Below are 20144 nucleotides of genomic sequence, written 5' to 3'. Positions count from 1 at the left end.
CGCGGGCGCTGCGCTTCCCAACGACATCGCGGGGCAGCGGCGAGGAACCCACCCGCCGCGGGGCCGGGCGGGAGGGGGTGGCGAGGTCCGTGCTGCTGCCTGCCCTCCGGCTCGGGGGGAATCTGAGCAGGTCCCTGCCGTAAGGGGACGGTCCCAGGGCCGCGCAGGGCAAAGCCCGGCGCAGCCGTGCGCTCCCTGCCCCGCCCGCGGGGACCGAGACCCCCGCGCCCCCTCCGCCGCGCCCCCCGTCCCGGGGACGGACACACACACACGGACACACACGGACACACGGACACACACACGGACACACACGGACACACACACACAAGTCCGCGAAGTCGCCGCCGCGGGGAACGGCCGCCCCCGTCCCCCGGGACCCGCCGGGGCCAGGCGCGCTTCGCCCCCGCCGCCCGCCCGCGTCCCTCCCGCTCGCTTCCGCGCACGCCGCCCCCCCCCCCCCCGGGAATTACCACCCCCCCCGGCTCGGGGGCCAGGTACACTTGACGTCAGGATGGCTGTCGTCGTTTTGACGTGTAAACACTCATTTCCATTCCGGCTCCGGAGGGTCTGGGCACCGCGCAGCCCCGGGCAGCCGCGCCGCACCGCGCCGGCAGGCAGGGACCCGCTCCCCCGCGCTCGCCTAGCAACGCGGCGCCCCGCCGCCCGCCCGCCTCGCCGCGCCGCCGGCCGCCGCTCCCCCGCCCCGCGCCCCGCTGCCATGGACGGGCACCGCTGGGCCGGCCGGTGCGCGGCCCTGGCGCTGCTGGCCGCCTGCTGCCTGGCCCGCGGCGGCAGCGCCGAGCGGCAGTTCCTCAACGAGTGGGCGGCGGAGGTCCCGGCGGGCCCCGACGCCGCCAGAGCCATCGCGGAGGACCTGGACTACGACCTCGTGGGGCAGGTACGGCCGGGCGGGAGGCGGGAGCTGCCCCGCCGGGGCTCCTTTCCTTCCCTCCCTCCCTCCCTCCTCAGGGCTGTCCCGAAACTTGTGCCCGGCTGCCGCTCGCGGGGCTCCGGGGAGTGCGAAGCGCCTTCTCCCCGCCGCCGCCCCCCGGCCTCGGCTCCGCACCTGGCGGGAAGCCCCGCGACCGCGGCGGCCGGCCGGGAACGGCTCTTCCTGAGGGGATCGGCCAGGGTCGGGCAGGGCGACTCGGCTCTCCCTGAGGTGACCGGGCAAGGGACCAGGCAGGGCGCTCCCGCTCTCCCTGAGGGGATCGGGCAGGGTCGGGCAGGGGGCGCGGCTCTCCCTGAGGGGGTCCAGGCAGGGCACCTGGCTTTCCCTGAGAAGGCCGGGCAGAGCCAGGCAGGGCGACTCTGCTCTCCCTGAGGGGACCGGGCAGGGTCGCGCAGGGCACCCCCACTCCGCCCGAGGGGCCCGGCCAGGCACCCCCGCTCTCCCTGAGGGGAGCAGGCAGCTGCGGGCGGGCACCCATCCGCTCCCTCGGGAGAGCGGGCAGGGCTGCACAGGGCGCCGCGGCTCTCCCCGAAGGGTCCGGGCAGGGGGAGGGCGCGGACAGCCCTGGCTCCGGCCCCCCGCCATCCCGCTCCCCCCGCGGAGGCGCCGTCGCCATCGCGGGGCTCCTCTCCAGCAGGCCCTCCCGGCGCTTTTTTGGGATGCCGTGACGTCAGCGTTGTCAGGGATGAGTAACCGCCTTTAGGTGACAGCCTCGTCCCACCTCCAGACGAGGGTCCTGTGCCAGGCAGCGCGTCTGGCAGCGCAGGGCACCCCGCTCCTCCACCGCAGAGTCCTCCACCGCAGAGCCGCTTCCCACCCGCGCCGTGGCCCGCAGCCCTCTGCCAGGAGCAGGCCGAGAGCGGGGTGGAGGTCAGCTCTCCTCGGGTGGGCCCGGGGCTGTGGGCAGCCCCTTCCCAGCCTCCTGCCCAGGCAGGCGTGCGGGACGGGCAGCACCACATCCCGGGCACTGTCGTGTTCTTCAGACTCTCAAAGCTAAGTGTGATCCCACCTCTGTAAGTAAGGCTTGGTCTTTCGGCCGCTGCAGTCAGTGGATTCGCCCCCACCGATTTCAAACAGCCCCTGCTTGGGGAAGAGGGATGTTTAAAGCTGGTGGGGTGCACCCAGCTCTCCGGGTGACCAGCTACCGCGCGAATGAAAACGCCGTTCAGTAGGTGCCTGCACAAACAAACCCCGCAGTGAGGTTTCTGAAGCCACACAAAGCTTTTTACACCTGTTCAGCTGAACCCCAGGACGAGCAGATAAAACTGGTACGTGACCGTACGTAAAACCTGTCCTTCGAAATGTGCCTGTGTGCAGGTATGTCCGTGAGTATACTGTCTGTGAGTATAGTACTACAATATACATTACTGAGTACTGTAGTAGTAATGACTGCTACTTCACTAGCTGAAATGAAATTATTCCCCCAATTTCTTCTAGCAGCACACAGGCTGTGATAAGCACTTCTTACTTGAAGAGCATTTTTTAGTTTAGATTAAAATATCTAAAGGCTAGTTTCTTGCTCTTTTCTTTCCTCTTTTAAGCAGAATGAATTCGGTCAGGTTGTGATTGTTGATATTTGCTTGCAGTGGGGAAATATTTCTTGATACTTAAAGTACGCCTCTATCTTATAGATTGGATCACTCAAAAATCACTACCTATTCAGATGTAAAAGCCATCCAAGACGGTCTCGAAGAAGTGCCATTCATATCACAAAAAGACTTTCCGATGATGAGCGGGTGAGTATTACATTTATCCTTTTCATGCCCTCTGTTTATTCTGTCTCGGTATCACTGGCTTTGTAATGAGGTCACAGGCAGGCTTTTTTGGTTTTGCAAGTCTAATGTCTTCAGCCATCCATACTCGTGCTGAATAATACTTTATTATTCTGTCATTATCAGGCAGAATCTGACCCTCTCTTACCATATTTTTTGCAAGTGCTTTCCAAATTAAGATTTAAGATATGCAGCATTGCAGAGGCTTGGGATTTCAGATGTTGATGTGTCGCTGATGAAAATATGAATGAGGAACCACAGGGCTCTATTCAAAGTAAAATCCATAGATGCAGTAAGTTTAATCAGGCCATGTCTATGCAATTACCATGGGAATTAGGTTTGATTTAAAGTGACTGACTATTAAAAAAGAAAAAGTAGGGGAAAAGGGCTGAGGTTTTGCTGGATTCACTTCTTCTATGACAAGCTAAAACCCTTTCTCAAAGGATCCATCACACGTTCTAGACTTACAGGTAGACTGGGATCCCACTGCGATCACAGAACAGGCACACTGGAGAGCCAGGGCTCTAAGGTACGATCCACTGGTGAAGCAGGCTCTCCATTTATTTGACTTTATTTAACAGAGAAGCATGTCTGTTTGCAAACATAATGAGAACATGGGGTGGGTGGCAAATTTAAGGAACAGACCTGAATGCTGTCAGCCCCACTTAAAAACAATTTCTGGCAAATTTCAGAACAATGACATTTGAATTTCAAATCAGCATTATTGCAGCAATCACTGCAAAAGTATGAGCAGTCCAAAAGATGAAGTAACCTAGTTGTGAAAACCAGCAATTTATCATATAAGGACAAATTACTCAAGAACGAGTAACTGGTTATCTGGAGGTTTTAGATGCAAGTGTCATCTAGGAGGAAATATTCTATGCGTAGCTAGAAGAATTAAAGGAGGGGGTGAGACAGGGTATTTGTTTTGTCTGTTCTGTTTCAAAACTGTACATTCCCATCTATCTCCTTGCAAACACTGGCTTAACAGCTGAAGTCTCCTAGGTGAAATAATTCTAAACTGGGGATGTTCAAACCCACAGTTTTAGTGTAAATTAGTGTTCTGACTTATACCCATACCAATGATCAAATGTTCAATGCCATCATAGTACAATGTTCAGGAACAGCGTTTTGGTTGCTGTTCCTACCTTTTTTGGACTTAGTACATCAAATGCACCTCTTACACAGGGGGGGCATGACCGCGTTTAGCATACCAAATTCTAATGTCGTAAGCAGAATGGAAGCAATTGTGTTACACACATTACTGCCAAGCATTACTGCAGGCTTACATACTTAAATCCAAAAACAGAGCTTCAAAATGCTGCAGGTGATTTCCTAAATTTACTCCAATTTCCCTTTTATTTACCATCTAGTACGCAAATTAACTATGTGAATGAATGAGATGTAATTATGTCATTATGTAAGTATATAAACACAAAGCAATCATGTAATGCTGTGTAGTTATACATGGACCTTTGCTCCAAAGAGCCACTCTTGTTCAGCAACAGCCTGTTTAAAAAGATTTAAATTCAATCTTTAAAAAGGGAGAGAGAAGGGAGTCCTGCTTTTGTTTGTATAATGCCTTCATGAATTTTACGGTATGTTAAGTGTGAAAGCTGGGGTAAAACTTGGCTCTAATCTGAGTATTTATCTGCTTCCTATACGTGTCCCTGTGTTTGTTGTAAAACAGATAAAGGCTGTGAATATATTGAAAGGATATAATTGTTTGGTTCCCTAACTTCTTCCAGTATTTGTGCTAGTTTCCAAATCTACTTTCTTGCAAGAGACCCGAATCAAGATTATTTTCACTGCTTTATGTTATCAGCGACTGGATATTTGGCACAGGGCCTTCAGCTTTTGCCGTAGATGGATGGTTGGAACCTCACCCAGCTGCTGAGTGACAAACATTTGGCTTGTTTGTCTGACATATGTGCTTGGTAGTTTCAGCTCATTTCCCTCAGTGCAGTTGTCCACATCAAAAAAAATAACAAGCATGGAAGTTGTCAATTGTTAATTACTGTTGGGTGATGAAGAGGCCAAGCTTTGCTGTGGGCAGGGAAAAGAGATAAAGGTAATCGCTGTAACCTGTGCACAAGTATGTATGGCCCTAGATATCAATAGGGCAGTTTAAAATACTTATACTTACATGGGTATATTAATCTTCTGTGACTAGCTACAGTTTGTTGGGGTTTTAGCACTAAATATGTAGCAAAGGGAATAGTATTAGAGGGCTTTCAGTAAATGTGCCTGGTGTAGCTACTATTTTTAAGGGCTTATATTCTTGTAGTGAACTTCCATTAGGCTCTCACTAGAAAATTGTATTTTAATCAAATCAGTACTTTTTTTAATCACTATAATTTCTGAGTCACTCTTATTATCGTTTCATATACGGTAATAGATGTAGGACCATAAAGCCATGGGATCACAGTAGAGAAAAATAATGAAACCTATTCAGATGTTTAAAGCAAAAGATTAGATCCAAGGCATTCTCCACTTGAGGCTTATAGCAGGATCTGGGCAATCTACTGAACCTGAGTTTGCTTTGCTTGTCTGGAAATTGGGATGAAAAGCACCAACTTGATCTGTGTCAGAGTGACCGTCCAGGTACAAGTGATGAAAAACATTTTATTCCCATTTCCAAAAGGAGCACACAGCACAGAGAGAGGTATCAGAATCAGGATTTGATTTGAACTGGATTTAGTAATGCATTCAAGCAAATGAAGTGGGATACACTTTTAAGGTGCAGCCTAGGGACTTAGAGATTGCTGTGTCTGTGCACAAATGCTATGCAGCTCATTGTATTGATGCTTTAGCAAAACACACGGAAGCATTTTGGCTTTCAGTTGCCTTAAGCAGAATTATGCCAGTGATGAAGTTAGTCCAATATTCATAGCTTACTAATTGATCACACTTCAAAACACCACTGGGAAGGAGACTTGAAGGTCCAGCTGGGCTATGAGTAACAGCATCATTCTGATTGCTAGGCTAAAGCCAGAGATAATCTTTCTCCTTTTCTTTTAACTCCCAATAGAAATAGATAGGCATTAAAATGTAGGTAGGAGAAAGAAGCAGGCTGTGGTTTTGCTTGTTTTGGTAACCACCACTGCTTAGATAACCTTCTAACCATACTACACATTTGATATAAAAGCCTGCATTGTGTGGCTCTCACAGGAGTTCTACTGTTAACTTGTACTTAATGGTTTTCTATGCATTGATTCTATAGTATCATGATTTCACCAAGTCCTCTTCCCCAAAGTACACTGTACTACAGTATAAATAATCCTCCTTCCTGCATCAAACATTGCTCATTTTGCTTTAGGCATCAAAATTTTGCTGTGTGAGGAAACCCCTTACCCTCTAGGCTAAGAAAGTCCTAACCTGTAGAGGCTTACTTGTCATATTTATACAAATAATTGTAGGTGTCATGGGCAGAGCAGCAGTATGAAAAAAAGCGAACTAAGCGTGCCACCATGAGAGACTCAGCAGAAAATCTTTTCAATGATCCTATGTGGAATCAGCAGTGGTATCTGGTAAGAATTTGTTTCCTTGTGGAACTGGGGATGGGGAATTTCAGTTGTGGTGTCAGCTGTATTGTTTCACTCGTATCAGAGTGATTGCACTGAAGGGAGTAAAGGAAGAGTCCCCCTCATCAGCATATACTATAAAAATGAGAGATCTCTGTGATAATATTTCTAGGCAACCTTCTGTTTCCTTTGAAGTGTTGTTTGTGCAAAGATTCTAAAAGCCAATTCAGGCTGCTGCTTAGGATGGGGATGGATATTAGAAAGCAGTGTAACAGTTAAAAGCTACCTTTATGATAATTTTAAAATATTTGCTGTTGGCATATAAGAAGTCCCTTATCAGGTCTGAAGCTGGCCATGTATTTCTTTATTAAAATTGGTAGTGCAGAGTGCATACTCCAAATGAAAACAAAAGCATATGTGTGCATGTGACAAGCATCTTCAGCCTCTTGGACTAGGATTTAAATAGAAGAGGGTCTCCACAGCGCACATGTTCAAAACCTCAAGGAAAAGAAATTTCCTGAGCCCTACAGTTTCTGTCTGTATGTGACAACTCAGAAATACAGTTGATCATTTATATTTTGTATGGTTTCTTTCGAGGGTTTGTATTTCCACTATGCATCTAGTTGTACCTTCAGTCTAGGCTTCACTGCTTTCACTCAGAATAGAGATGGGATTAGAGTTGAGTATAGCAAATCAAGAAGAAAGGTCAAGCACAAATGTGGCCTAAGTGGCTGGAAATACCTTTCTCTTCTTCAGTTCAGGTTAGAGAAAACAGACCAAACTCTAGGCTGCTTGTATAATGCTTTGCCCTCTTTTTCCTTTGTTTGACCTAGGAAAAATGTTATAAAATGCATAGCATAAAATATTTCCTTGAAGATTCCTGCAGACTTCTTTTCAACATGAAAAATGGTTATCTTTAAGAATTTAACTTTTCTTTGAAGCTGAATATCTGTTTTCTTCTTTGCCTGTTTCCAATAGGAAGCAAGAAATTTCCGAGAAGTCTGTATTGGACAAATAAACACACACAGAGTTCAAAACAGCAGTTTTGTGAAAAACAAACAAACAAACAAACAAACCAATGTCTTGCTCTCCAGGAGACATAGTTCCTTTTTCCACCTTTCTGTGGTTTTCACTTCTTTTCCCTCTAGTTTTCCCACATGAGAAACAGAAACATGTTGCTTACCCTTGTTTGCAGAACACATTGAATTTTTTCTGATTAAATGCATAAATCTGTTAAATATTTTCTTCCAAAATATGTTCCTTGCCTTGGAGTAAATAACTTATTATTACCTTATTATTATGATTTGATGGCAACAGTTTTCAGCTCTATTCAGTGTACCTTCACACATCACCAGAAAAAATGATTATTTGATGGATTCTCAAGAACAAAACTTGAAACCTCAAATAATTCCCTGAACATCAGCAGTCAGGAAGGAAAGCATAAAATGAAAGAAAGGTCATTCCCATAACAAATTTTGTTTTCTAAGCCTCATATTGTATGCAACATTCCTTTGGAAACAAAGAAATGAAAAACCTGCGATCAACTAATGTAATTATGCACAGAGAAACAGAAAGAAAATGCTTTTTTACATTTCTGTTTTTATGGGGCTTGTAAGCAAGTTTTCTAAATTAGATGTATGTACTGCACATTCAATATTAGAGAGGAAAAATGACCCATTTAGGAGCTACTCTTCAAAGAACTTGCTGTGGAAGAGAAAGCTGTAGATGATTCATACTTCCAGTTGATTTACCACAGGAACAGTAATGAAGGTAGTAAACAGAAAGTTGTGATTCAGCACAGTTGTTCCTAATGAAACGACTACCTTAATTGTTTTGTCCATTAATTATTTTGCTCTGGCTAACTTGAATGTCAAAGAAGAAAACACATTTGGAGAAAACACAGCTCACTCTACTGTACGGTACTGTCTTGGCTTCTCATCAAGTGAAAAGAACAAACATTAGCAGGTCTGATTATTAACTCAATGTTCCAAGGTTCATCGGTATGTCCCTACCATTCCCATGTTTCTGCTACCTACCTCCAATAAATACGAGATACTTTTTGTTCAGAGGTGGTCTTCAGGGATCTTCAAGTAATGGGGTGCTACAAGCATTTAAAGAAACTAATTTTTGTTTTATCTTTGCAAAATTTGAGCAAAATGTACAAGTTCAGCCTGGGATGGTTTAGAGCACCTTTAAAATACAGCTTCGGACCTGCGTATATATTAGGACCTATCTATAAACAGATAAAAGTGTTGACATATTTTAATCCTTTCTGTCCCCCAGCAAGATACAAGAATAACTCCTTCCCTGCCCAAACTGGATCTCCATGTTATTCCTGTATGGCAAAAAGGGATTACAGGCAAGGGTGTTGTCATCACAGTACTAGATGATGGCTTGGAGTGGAATCACACTGACATCTATGCTAACTATGTAAGTCTAAGCGTTAGAATGCTATGGAATAAATTAATCAGTTGTAAATTTGATATACAGACACTCTTCTCCAGCTTGCTGTCTGTTCTGTAAGTCAGCTCCTACAGTACAGAGACTGAAATATTTGCCTTAGGCGTAATTTGGAACCTGGTCTGTGTCACAGGAAGCTGAATGTTACTTAGCAATGATAGTGGAGTGGTTTTTTTGTTGGTTTTTCTTTCCCTCAGTGGATTTACTTCCCAGGCATGTTTGTATACAGTGGTTTAATGCTGAATTATTAAAGCTCCGTGAAAAATTTATGGAATTGTTAATGCCTATCAAATTCTGCCAACTTGATTGCTGTCAACATGAGGCACACCAAATAAATAAATACAGACTCTAGAACCCGTTTTGTTACACATTTAAAAATGCATATTCTAGTTGTCTGAATTAATTCTTTTTTTTTTGGTATTTAAATGTAGGATCCAAAGGCAAGTTACGATTTCAATGACAATGATCATGATCCCTTTCCTCGGTATGACCCAACAAACGAAAACAAGTGAGTAGCCTCCCAGTTGTGTGAAGAGAACAAAACAGTACACTATTAATTTTTGTGTTAGAACATGCAAATGCAGAAATATCTATGTATGTCCCCTATGACAATTATGTAATAAAAGGAAGAATTTGTATAACAGAATCACAGGATGGTTGAGGTTGGAAGGGACCCCTGAAGGTTGTCTGGTCCAAGCCCCTGCTCAAGCAGGTAGACCTAAAGCCAGTTGGCCAGGACCAAATCCAGTTGGCTTTTGAATATTTCCAAGGAGGGAGACTGTACAAGCTTCCTGGGCAACCTGTGCCAGTGCTGGGTCACCCTCACAGTGAAAAAATGTTTCTTGATGTTTGGAAGGAACCTTCTGTGTTTCAGTTTACACAAAGATTTGCACGCACCATTGGCACAAACACTGGAACCTAAGGAAATTAAACTCCCAGATGAAGAGCTTCATAACTGTAATCTCCCTATAATGTCCTGAATTTCTTCATATCTTTTTATATGCAAGGTACTGATATGTTGCTGTAAGCTGAAGGGAACAATCTGTTCATGTCACCATGTGTGTTTGTAGAATGATACCTCCCTAAGCAGATTTTTACTTCAGTTCTCTGCTTTGCACTGGGAATTTTAAAAGAATATGTCTCCTATGAAGGGCTCTGGAAGAGACTGTATCTTAGAGGAACGTACCAAGAAACCCATCCCTTCAGGTCAGCTTTTGTAGCTAAGGATGCTGTTTTCCAGTTTTGGCAGTACCTTTTGGACCAATAGAACAGCTTCTAGCTCAGTGCAGGTAATCACAGGTATAGTCATGCTTCTGACCTCCTCTCATACAGGTATGACACACGGTCAGACACCGTGGAGGTTGCATTCACTCCTGGGACAATCCCTCTGTCTCTTCTGAGGCATATGGAAGCTTTATTTAGACCAGATTTGGCCTAAATGTCCTCAAGGTAATAACCTAGGATGTTTCAAAAGGCTTGAACACAAGACAACCAGATAGTTCACTTGGTGGACTTGTGGAATTTTCTCTGATGCCCTCTGTAGAGCTACCTCTCTGATACTCTGTGGAACATCTTGATGGGTCTGTCACACCTAGGCATATCCATGGTAGTTCAGGGAGGGATTTTGTCCATCAGAAAGAGAAGAGAATGGAGCTCTTTAAAAGCTGGTGCACAGAAGATGTCAATTTTGTAAACCAGTTCGGATGTTGCTACTCAATAAAGATACAGTAAGAAACTGATGCACTGGTTCCCTATTGTCTATCAGACAATACAATAGCATCCACAACGTAAATCAGTGTATGGGGAAAAAGCCAATCAATCAAAGGATAAATGTCCCATGAATAAGACATTTGACAAATGACATTTCTACTTTGTTACAGCGTTATTTAAGAGCAAGAAGCCATTATCCTCTTCTTCCAATGACATTATCTCTTAAATCTACCTGTATTACCTCTAATCTTTATTAATAAGTAAATGGAATTCAGCCCAGAAGCATTCAAACACTTCATTGAATAACAATCTGTAGTATTATATAATACAACTCTTTTACAACTACACTTATATGAAGGTTTTCTGTATTGTGGAATAAGAATCACCTATGGAAAAAAAGAATTGCATAGAAAATAGTAGATTACAAGAAAAATTTAGCAGTGGTGAAGATACTTTAAATGCTAACTTTCTGAAATCCTAAATAAAAGCCGTCGTTAAAAAAAGAGTATCTAAAAGTGTGGTTAAAAAGACTTGTATCATATTTCTGTCTGAAGAAGTTTAGCAGCATTTAGCCCCATAATTTTACGCTACTTTTGCACTCTACTGAAATACTAATATCTAATAGGTCTACGGAATTCAGTGTGACTTAGATTAGGTATTTATCATCTTATGGCAATGATCCTTTGATCATTAGGTAGGAAAATTATGTTGATTGATGCCTAAGAGAAGCAAATATTTTTGTATCATGTAGATAAAACTCAAAAGCTATTCAATAGCTGCATTGATTTAAAGGAAGACTTCCACCAAATGAAGAAGGTCATTGCTGAGTCTGTTTGCACATTATGCAAAGACGTTATGAGATGTTGTTTATTCTTACTATATTTATTCAGGCATGGGACACGGTGTGCAGGAGAAATTGCCATGCAAGCCAACAATAGAAAATGTGGAGTTGGAGTAGCCTACAATTCCAAAGTTGGAGGTAAGAAAATGAAAATAATTAGATGTCTAATATGAATGGAAACCAGACAGATCCTGTGAAGTGCTGAGTGTTTTCAGCTACCATTAATCTGAAATACGGATGATTGGTCCTTCTCAGAAAACACCAATCTTGCAGTATTAGGCTACAAAATCCTGTCTGGCCGTAGTGCAGTGTTACATCTATATGACAGCATTTCTTGAATGTCAGCATACTCTCTGGAATTTGGTTATCAGTTGAATATAAGTAGAATATATAAGAACAGCAAAAACAATGTAGGTGGTGGTGATGATGATGATGATGATAATAATAATAAAAATAAAAATAATAATTAAAAAATTTAATAATAGTAGCAGCAACAACCTATATTGTACCCAGAGATAAGACTCTGTCTTTTAAAGAATGATGGACTCAATTCTTATAATTGGTCATCCTAGAAGGAGGTGGCATGGGAGAGGAGAGGGATTGAGTAGAGTGAAAGTAAGAAGATACAAATTTATACGCACCCTTGCTTGCAGCGTATTGTTTCCATCTACACAATTACATTCAAAAGGTCATGTCAGTCAAGATACTCAAACTGCTGTGGTTTTTATTTCAACAGCTTACTTCTCTACTATCATCATGAGTTAATTTTGAAAATAAGTAGTCTTGCTTGCCCGTCAATCAATATTGCCATTTTTTTTGAAGTGGTGACTAAAAGTTTAATCCATTAGAGGTTTATGAAATAGTCATGATCAAAGTATCAGTTGCAAATGGTTATTTAGCTCAGGGGAAGATACTTGTACAGTCCTGGTTTTTCCATTACTCCCTTTTTTCCTTTCCAACAAAGGGATGATGAGTGGCAATTGACACCCATAACTGCCGTTCCTACCATTTCAGTCTTACATTTGTAGGTTCCCATTTACTCTACTGAGCTGTCATAGATGTCAGCTTTGCAGTCTGCCTTTGCCATAATGCATTATGCTGTCATGCTCTGTTTAAATAAAATATCTCACTCATAAGACGAAGACGCCAAATTCAAAGCAAGGCAAAATGTATGAAGCTGCAAAGGTGTCTGAACTCCCACTGTGCCCGTATTTTAAGGCACTTGCATCTACAGAGAAGATTCTTCCACAGTTATTTGCATATGCTCAGTGTTCATTTGCAAATGCAAACTACAGATCTGTGTGGTGTGATTTGTCTAGTAAAGGAAAATAACAGGAGGACAAGCAGTCCAGGAATCCAAATTACCCAGAAATCTGCTTATACCTGGGCGGGGGGAGGAGACAGAGTAGAAAAGCTGAGAGAAATTGTAAGCTGTTATATATGACCAGCCTGATTAAGATAGGGATGTAACAAAAATATGTTTAGAGAGCAATGGAAGATAGGAGAAGTCTTCAAAAGATTCAGATAAATTTGGAGAGGCTAAACATTGGAAGGCTTTTTTGATGTTCCAAGCTACACAGGGTTCATTTCTTCATGGGCTTTTTTTCTCCTTTTTTTTTAAATCCATGAAATGATGCATTACACACTTCTCTTTGACATTAGTTCAGGATGACTTCTTTAAGTGCCTGTTTTCTTGTAGCAATTGCCATACTGGATAAATCCAGTTGTCCACAGCCAATGCCTTCTCTCTGATAGTCAGCAATAGCTGCTTTAGGGAAAGAAACCCTCACATTTGGAATACCTTCAGCATCAGAGATTGGTTCAACTTTGCATTGCGGGGTAAAACAAAACATTCCATTCAAAATTTTTTGTTTTCCATGAAAATACTGACTTTAGTAATCCTGAGTGTTCTGACTAGTCACGTCAATGCCTGGCCCTATTCTGAAACCTTCATTAGTCTCTTTAGTACTTTGTGGCTGTGAATCCCATAGGCTTTTCTGTGCACTGTGTGAAAAAAACCCCTTCTTTATGCCAGTTTTCAAAGTGACACCTTTCATTGTCCTTTAACAGTCACCTCTTGTTCTGCATAGAGCTAAGAAATGTGTGTGTATCGATCACCTTTGGAGTAAAGCAGGGTGAACGTATATTCATGCATACCTAACCATAGCACTGCGCTACAATATTTCTCTGGTGCTGCCATGGAAATCAAATGATTAAGAAGCTCCATTTTACAAAGGACTGGGCTGAGAGTTCCCGCACAGTGACGTGTTGCTAAAAATAGCCTTCTGCCAGGCAGATACATGTATGTGTCTGAAATTACCTTGGGCTTTGCCCTTCAATTTTGTGGGACTGATGATGGGAGCAAGCATGTGCAAGAATAAGAAAGAGTTTATGCAAGAGGACATAATTGGAGTCTGCTTAGGGAAATATCACTGCAGTCATCAAATCCCTGAGTTGACTTAAACAAGCAGGATTTTTGGAGATCACAATGAAAAGACAGCATTTTTTTTTCTGGAACTGTTTTCATCAGTGTGTTGTCAGTGTTCTTCTTTTCTTCCTTATTACATTATTTATCTGCAGAGTTGGCTTTGTCTTCTTCTGTGGGAAATATCTGTACACTACTCTCTGCATTCCCAGTATCTCATTATGTGTTGCAAGCTAGCACCCGGAGCTTGCAGTCATTTCCACACAGGCAGATCTTTGCTCACAGCACGCTGGTAGGAGAGAATCTCACAATTCTGAGCAAATTGAAAAATGAGTATTCAAAATGTTATGAGTTTAAGCCTATCCAGCGTAAGTGGTGTTTTTAGTACCTGAGGCACAGGATATTCCTTGCTTCTTTTCCCAGCTTTGTGAGTGATAGTGGAGTAGCAGTGGTTGAGCGGATTAACTCCTTTGTCTGTTTTTGCCACTAATTGATATGAAATAATAAAGCCCAGCTTTATCTCGGAGGTATTACGAGTCTTAGAGGCCAGCCATTTGGGAACAGAATTATGCTTACAGTCTTTTTTTTCCTGCTTGATAGTATAAAAAAAGAACAAGACACTGCGCTGCAAGGGCAAGGGTTGGTTTTTTTTTTCCTTCTTTTTTTTTTTTAATGGAACGACCACATTTTGCCAGCTGAGCTTTGGAAAAATCCCCATTTTGTGGAAAATACTAGAAAATGAGTACTCATAATTCACCAACTGCCAGTAATGGTGCAGCTGCTGTAGTACTAACTTGCCAAGTTCAAGACAACCCAGACATTTTTATTGCTTGAAACACAGGCTGAATCCTGACTGCTGTGGCTCTTATATTGCTGCTGTTGCTGGGAGAGCCATGCCATAGTGGGACTTTTGCCAGACTTCTGCTATTTCTGTCCTCCTCCAGCACTGGACAGCGGTAGCAATCCTACTGCAGAGCTAGGGATTTGCAGAGCAAGAGACCCAGTGCAGATGAACCGCTGTCTGCCACTGAATTTTAAGTACCACTGAGATCAGGCTTGCTCTGAAGAAGATTAGATCATGCAGTTCCTAATAAAATGTTAATGGCTAGATATCTCTAGCATGTCTGGATTGCTCACAGTAGAAAAAAACGTGGCAGTAAAACAACAGAATTTTTTGTGGTGAAGGTTGAAGAGCTAGTGAAATAGCAGTGTCACAAAGACAGCAAAACCTTAATGACTGTGAGGACAAAGTGTTTTAGTCAGAACCTTCAGAACTACATCTTTGAACTAAAACTCTTAGAACTCTTAAAGATAAAAGTAATGCTGATAAAACCTATTTAATTTTAGTGACATGCTAGCAGTTTGAGAAGTCTGTGTTACAGATTTAACAGAGAGGAAGAAAGAGTCAAGAAAGAGCTCAATGCAATAAGAAAAAGCAGGAACAGTAAGCAAGACATCATCTTTTTGGCTGTCTGTAGGAAGAGAGAAAGAAGTAAATAAGAGAAACCAAGATTTTGAGAGGGTTTTTTGGAAGTTTGTAGAGACCATTGAGCTCTGCAAATAAAGGGTAAGTGCACTGTTTCACACTGACATGAACTGTCCTGAGTATTACTTACATGAACAGCAGTAGGCTGTGGTTGCAATAGTTATGGATTAATTTTGCTGGAAACTTTAGAAACAGTTAACAAAGACAAAGAAGAGGGAACAGAAAGTAAATCCAGTTTTCTTGTTTCTTTCTGTTAAGGTATACGTATGCTGGATGGAATAGTCACCGATGCTATTGAAGCCAGTTCAATCGGTTTCAATCCAGAACACGTGGATATTTACAGTGCAAGCTGGGGCCCTAATGATGACGGCAAAACTGTGGAGGGACCTGGGAGACTGGCACAGAAGGCTTTTGAGTATGGGATAAAGCAGGTATGATACTTAAGAGAAAGACACAATAAAATGTGGCAGAGAATAGAATTTTAAAATGGTTTATATCAGGGAAGAAATGAAAATGGTTTGTGCTCTCTTTGCTCAAACATATTTGAAAAGGAGGAGATAGATTTTAACAGTACAGGTCAGAGAAATTACCAGCCGGAACAGGACTTTAAAAAAAGCACCATTTTCTAAGCTGGTTTTAAGCTGCCATTTTCCACAGATGAGCTTTCTTTTTCCATCCTTACTTTTGCTGCCTTTGTCTCGCCCTACCCCCACCCTTCTCTGCTGCTTGTTTTGCACTGAACAGTAATTGGATTTCTGCACTGAAAGCCTATAAAATTTAATACAAAATTTCTGCTTTGTGAATATTTTGCTGTATGAAATAGTGATGCATTTTGGCACCTTGTAGATGGGCTGGTATTATGTTAATTGCATTAGTTTATAAATTGGTGTGTATCATGATCCAATTAAAATGAAGGTAGTAAAAATGCATGATTAAGAGTATTGGAGACAATGTTTTTACAGTTCTTTTTTATGTTATCCTCTTTAGATCTGGTTGGATGATAAGTAGGGTCCAAACTGAGAGCTACTGGGGATGTATTGGTAAACTACTCCTGCTCTTGCTAGTCAGGTGAAAAGATATCTAAAGATGGACAGGTACTAATATAGTGAGGAAGACTGAATCAGAGACAGGAGAGGAGACAAATGGAGGGAAGCTTGAAGGACAGAAGCAAAGAGAAAGAGGATTTTGGAAAAAGGGCAGTTAACATTAGCAGACAGAAGGAGAGAAGAAGAAAGAAGAGTCTGACAGCTGACATACATACTCTGAGGGAAGAGTGGAGACTGAGAGGAGTGGGCTGGTGACAAACAGAGATGTAAGTCCCTAGGTAGGCAGCAAGAGAAGAGGGAGAATTAACAGCAATAATTAGGGAACCAGTGTTCAGTGGTCTTACTCTGAAAAAGCAGGCTATTTGGTGAAGAATGTATCTTTTTTTACAACTGGTTTTATTTCTTAAGGGGAGCAAATTTACCCATTAATTTGTCAGGCTTCCTGTTGCAAGGATCTGGATGGTCTCTGATCTGCTTAAAGTCAGGCAGAGTTGGGGTTGCCAATGACTTTCACCCCTGATGCCTTCATTGCTGGCTTGGTAAAGCACTTAAGCATATGCTTAGCCTTAAGCATCTGAGAGGCGTTGGTAGCAGTCTAAGTGAAATCAAAGCAGGTGTTTACATATACCAGTGCTTTTCTGGACTGCAGCCTTTATTCTCAAAGGAAGATACTATCTCATTTTCTGTAATTGACATGGCTTGTTCTTCCCATTTTAGCAGTTGTATCACAACGAATACAGCTTACTTTTCTTTATATTTAATGTTTTAAGTGCTGCAAATGTCTTAGCACTTGCATGAATAACTTCAAATCTCATCTGAGTGGGATAATAAAAATCTGTATTTCAACAGCTGTTTCCAGTGAATGTATATATAATAATGAACAACACATGAACTTTTGCTCTTCACACGAAATGTATTTTTTTCCTCTGAGCACAGCTTAAGACTGGATAGATAGGGTGACATGTGTTTCCTCTATGATAGCTGTGATGGTTTACATGCTGTCAACTGTCAGCATTGGTTATTCACTGCTGCTCCCTCATTACACACTGGAGACCAGAGCAGGGAATGAACGTGGTTAAGTCTGGAAGCTGGTGGTGCTGGCCCACAGATTTGTAAGAGAAGGGAAGGTTTTCAGTCAGCTGTGCTTGCTGGTGCACTGTGTTTCAGCAAGTGAATGCTAACCGTGAAATGCTTCCTTTCAAAAAATAAATTGGTGGAAAAGTCATATCACATACATCATTCATACCGCTTACCCATACCTTGGGTACAGGAAAGGCAAGTGAAATAGACCCTGATAAACTTGCTGTTTCATAAAAAAAAGGGCATTTTTCCTAGAAATGTTCAGGACCAAAACATCAGCATGTGGGAGAACTTACCTGTTGAGCACAGACTCTGTTTTTAACTTAAAAACCTATTCTGAGGAAAGTTGCTGTACCTGGAACACTAAACCTAGACCAGTCAAACTAAGAGAGGTACCTTAGGGTGTGAAGTAGGATACCTCAAGTAGCTGGTCTCTTCTGTCTCTGTCCTCTACAGTGCTTATGGAAAATTGTCCTTTTCTACCTGAAAATGTTTGATAATGTGAGGCTTTTGGGGGGGCGGGCGGGAAAGTGTTGTTAAGAATGCATTACAGAGCCTGAAATCTCTTTAATAACCACTCATTTCCATTTTCTCTAGGGCCGAAATGGGAAAGGCTCCATTTTTGTATGGGCTTCTGGGAATGGAGGCCGTCAGGGTGACAACTGTGACTGTGATGGTTACACTGATAGTATCTACACTATCTCCATTAGCAGTGCTTCTCAGCAAGGCCTTTCTCCCTGGTATGCAGAGAAGTGCTCCTCAACTCTGGCCACAGCATACAGCAGTGGGGATTATACTGACCAAAGAATTGTAGGTTGTTTTTACCAGATTCAGAACAAACATAGAAATGTATTATATATGCAAATAACAAGTGAGAGCTCTTAAATGCTTGGTTTCAAGTGCCTGCTTTATGTTATATGTTACATGCTTAGTGCTTTTGCCTTGAAACACTGAGGGATTTGTAATCCAAAAAGTGATTGTATTCCTGGAACATCTTCTAATGTAAACAATGGTTAAACAAAATCATTGTGTCAGTGTAGTTAAATCAGCATGCTGAATTTGTCTGCTGTTTGTGTATGACAGAGATCTCTGCATGAAGTTTGATATGGTCCCATTCTTCAGAAAGGGCAGATGAAGAGAGATTTAGAGTAAAAGGAAAAAGAACCTGTGAAGTTAGTGTACCATATGAGTCAGTATCTCTGATATACCTTGCCATTAGCTTTTGTAAGATTGCCAGCCCCCGAGTTCCCACTTACGACAGCAACAATAGTGCTTCCAAACGTGTAAAACGTACTCAGCAAGCAGGCAGAGCAGTCCATGTGCCTTCATTAACTGTGCAAGAAATAACTTGTGCTGAAGAAAATCGCTGTGATAAAATAATGTTGAAGTACCTGTAATTTCTGTTCAGCCCTGGTGGATGCTAATTTTACAATAAACTACACTGATGGGGATTAAAACAATGTCATTCCAAGTTACCCAGGAGATCTGTCCTTCCTAAGTGGCTTCTCTTCATAGCCGAGATGTAGATACATGGGCAGATGAGTTTGGTATTTAATTTCCAAATAAAGCACGTGTTTCATTGCAAATTATAGTTCTTCTGCTGCAGAGGGAGCAGAACACCAATACTAATCCTATGAGTAATTTTCTAGCAAGCAGTAATTTTAAATGTTCTAGGCCCAACACAATGATCTGTTTTTATGATTCACCAGTAAGCCTGAAACACTTATTGTGAAACCTTAGAATAAAATAAGATATTCAGTGTGGGAGTATTTTGTTCCAACACAAAGCGTTTTGATACAAAAATTATAGTTGAAGTAAAAAGAGTGGATTGAAATATGAACGGATTTAAACATCCATCAGTTTTTCTGCTGGTGAAGAATGTATTAATACGCACCAAGTAAAGGATACACGGTTATGTTTGTGAGTGTGGATATGACTGTGTTTACAACTGTTTATTCATGCAATCTGTTTTTTTTGTTTTTTCTGTCAGACAAGTGCTGATCTTCACGATGAATGTACAGAGACTCACACTGGGACCTCTGCATCTGCACCGCTGGCAGCAGGAATTTTTGCTCTAGCGCTGGAAGCAAAGTAAGATGTCACACAATTACCTTTGAAACTCCTCTCTCTCAGCCACCCCACCACCTTCCCCGAAATGTTGTCTATTTGAAAGTGGCACCATCTCATGCTGCAGCTCCACTTTTTGTCAGTCAGACTCGCTCAGCCTGATGTCAGTCAGACTCGCTAACCAAAAATAAGCAGCTACTTGCCTCAACATCTTCCTAGCAAATCAGATCCAACATAAGTAAAACGTGATGACCAAGGAATTTTAGTCCATTTTATGCATTGGCAACAATTGTTTACTGAGTTTTGGTCAACTGCACTTAAAAACAGTGAGGCCGCACATCTATCAGGAGAACATAATTTGAAGACAATAGGTTGCAAGATTTTAAATTAAGTCTTCAGTCAATTTACAGAACCTTTTCTGCCTCTTAATGATGAGACATAAAATGGAAGGTACCCAAGCTTGACTTTCAGAGCAGGCAAGGAGCAGGCAGGTTCAGATCCTGTAGGGCTGGTAGTCACAATGTATGACTTAGAGAGGGTAAAAAAGAACAGGACAGGAAAGGACAATGGCTTTTTCACAGCAAACACTTCAGGCATTAGGGTGTAGGCTTAGTACTTGAATGGTGTAGGTTCAGCTCCATGTTCTATTGCATACTCCTTTGATGACATAAACCAAGACACATAGGGCCATATTTTAAAGGGTAGAGTTAATCACAGATAGCATCAAATACCCAGTGAATTTTCAAAGTCCAGGTCCCATAAAGACTGGTGGGAAATACTA

General features: G+C 42.5%; 1 protein-coding gene across 2 annotated transcripts in view; it reads left to right on the top strand.

Annotated features, from left to right (window-relative positions):
* Window positions 1–702: 702 nt before the first annotated feature.
* The window catches only part of PCSK1 (proprotein convertase subtilisin/kexin type 1), a 30002-nt gene continuing 10560 nt past the window's right edge, over window positions 703–20144 (top strand). For both annotated transcript variants that reach the window (XM_075527498.1, XM_075527497.1), the window contains exons 1-9: window positions 703–898; window positions 2584–2688; window positions 6144–6254; window positions 8532–8678; window positions 9140–9216; window positions 11309–11397; window positions 15429–15601; window positions 17894–18106; window positions 19287–19387. In XM_075527498.1, coding sequence (XP_075383613.1) covers window positions 719–898; window positions 2584–2688; window positions 6144–6254; window positions 8532–8678; window positions 9140–9216; window positions 11309–11397; window positions 15429–15601; window positions 17894–18106; window positions 19287–19387 — 1196 coding nt within the window. In that variant the 5' untranslated portion in view covers window positions 703–718. The remainder of the gene's footprint in view (window positions 899–2583; window positions 2689–6143; window positions 6255–8531; window positions 8679–9139; window positions 9217–11308; window positions 11398–15428; window positions 15602–17893; window positions 18107–19286; window positions 19388–20144) is intronic.

This window comes from Mycteria americana, chromosome Z (assembly GCF_035582795.1).
Source record: "Mycteria americana isolate JAX WOST 10 ecotype Jacksonville Zoo and Gardens chromosome Z, USCA_MyAme_1.0, whole genome shotgun sequence".
Lineage (NCBI taxonomy): Eukaryota > Metazoa > Chordata > Aves > Ciconiiformes > Ciconiidae > Mycteria > Mycteria americana.
This window is presented reverse-complemented; position numbering and strand designations above follow the sequence as displayed.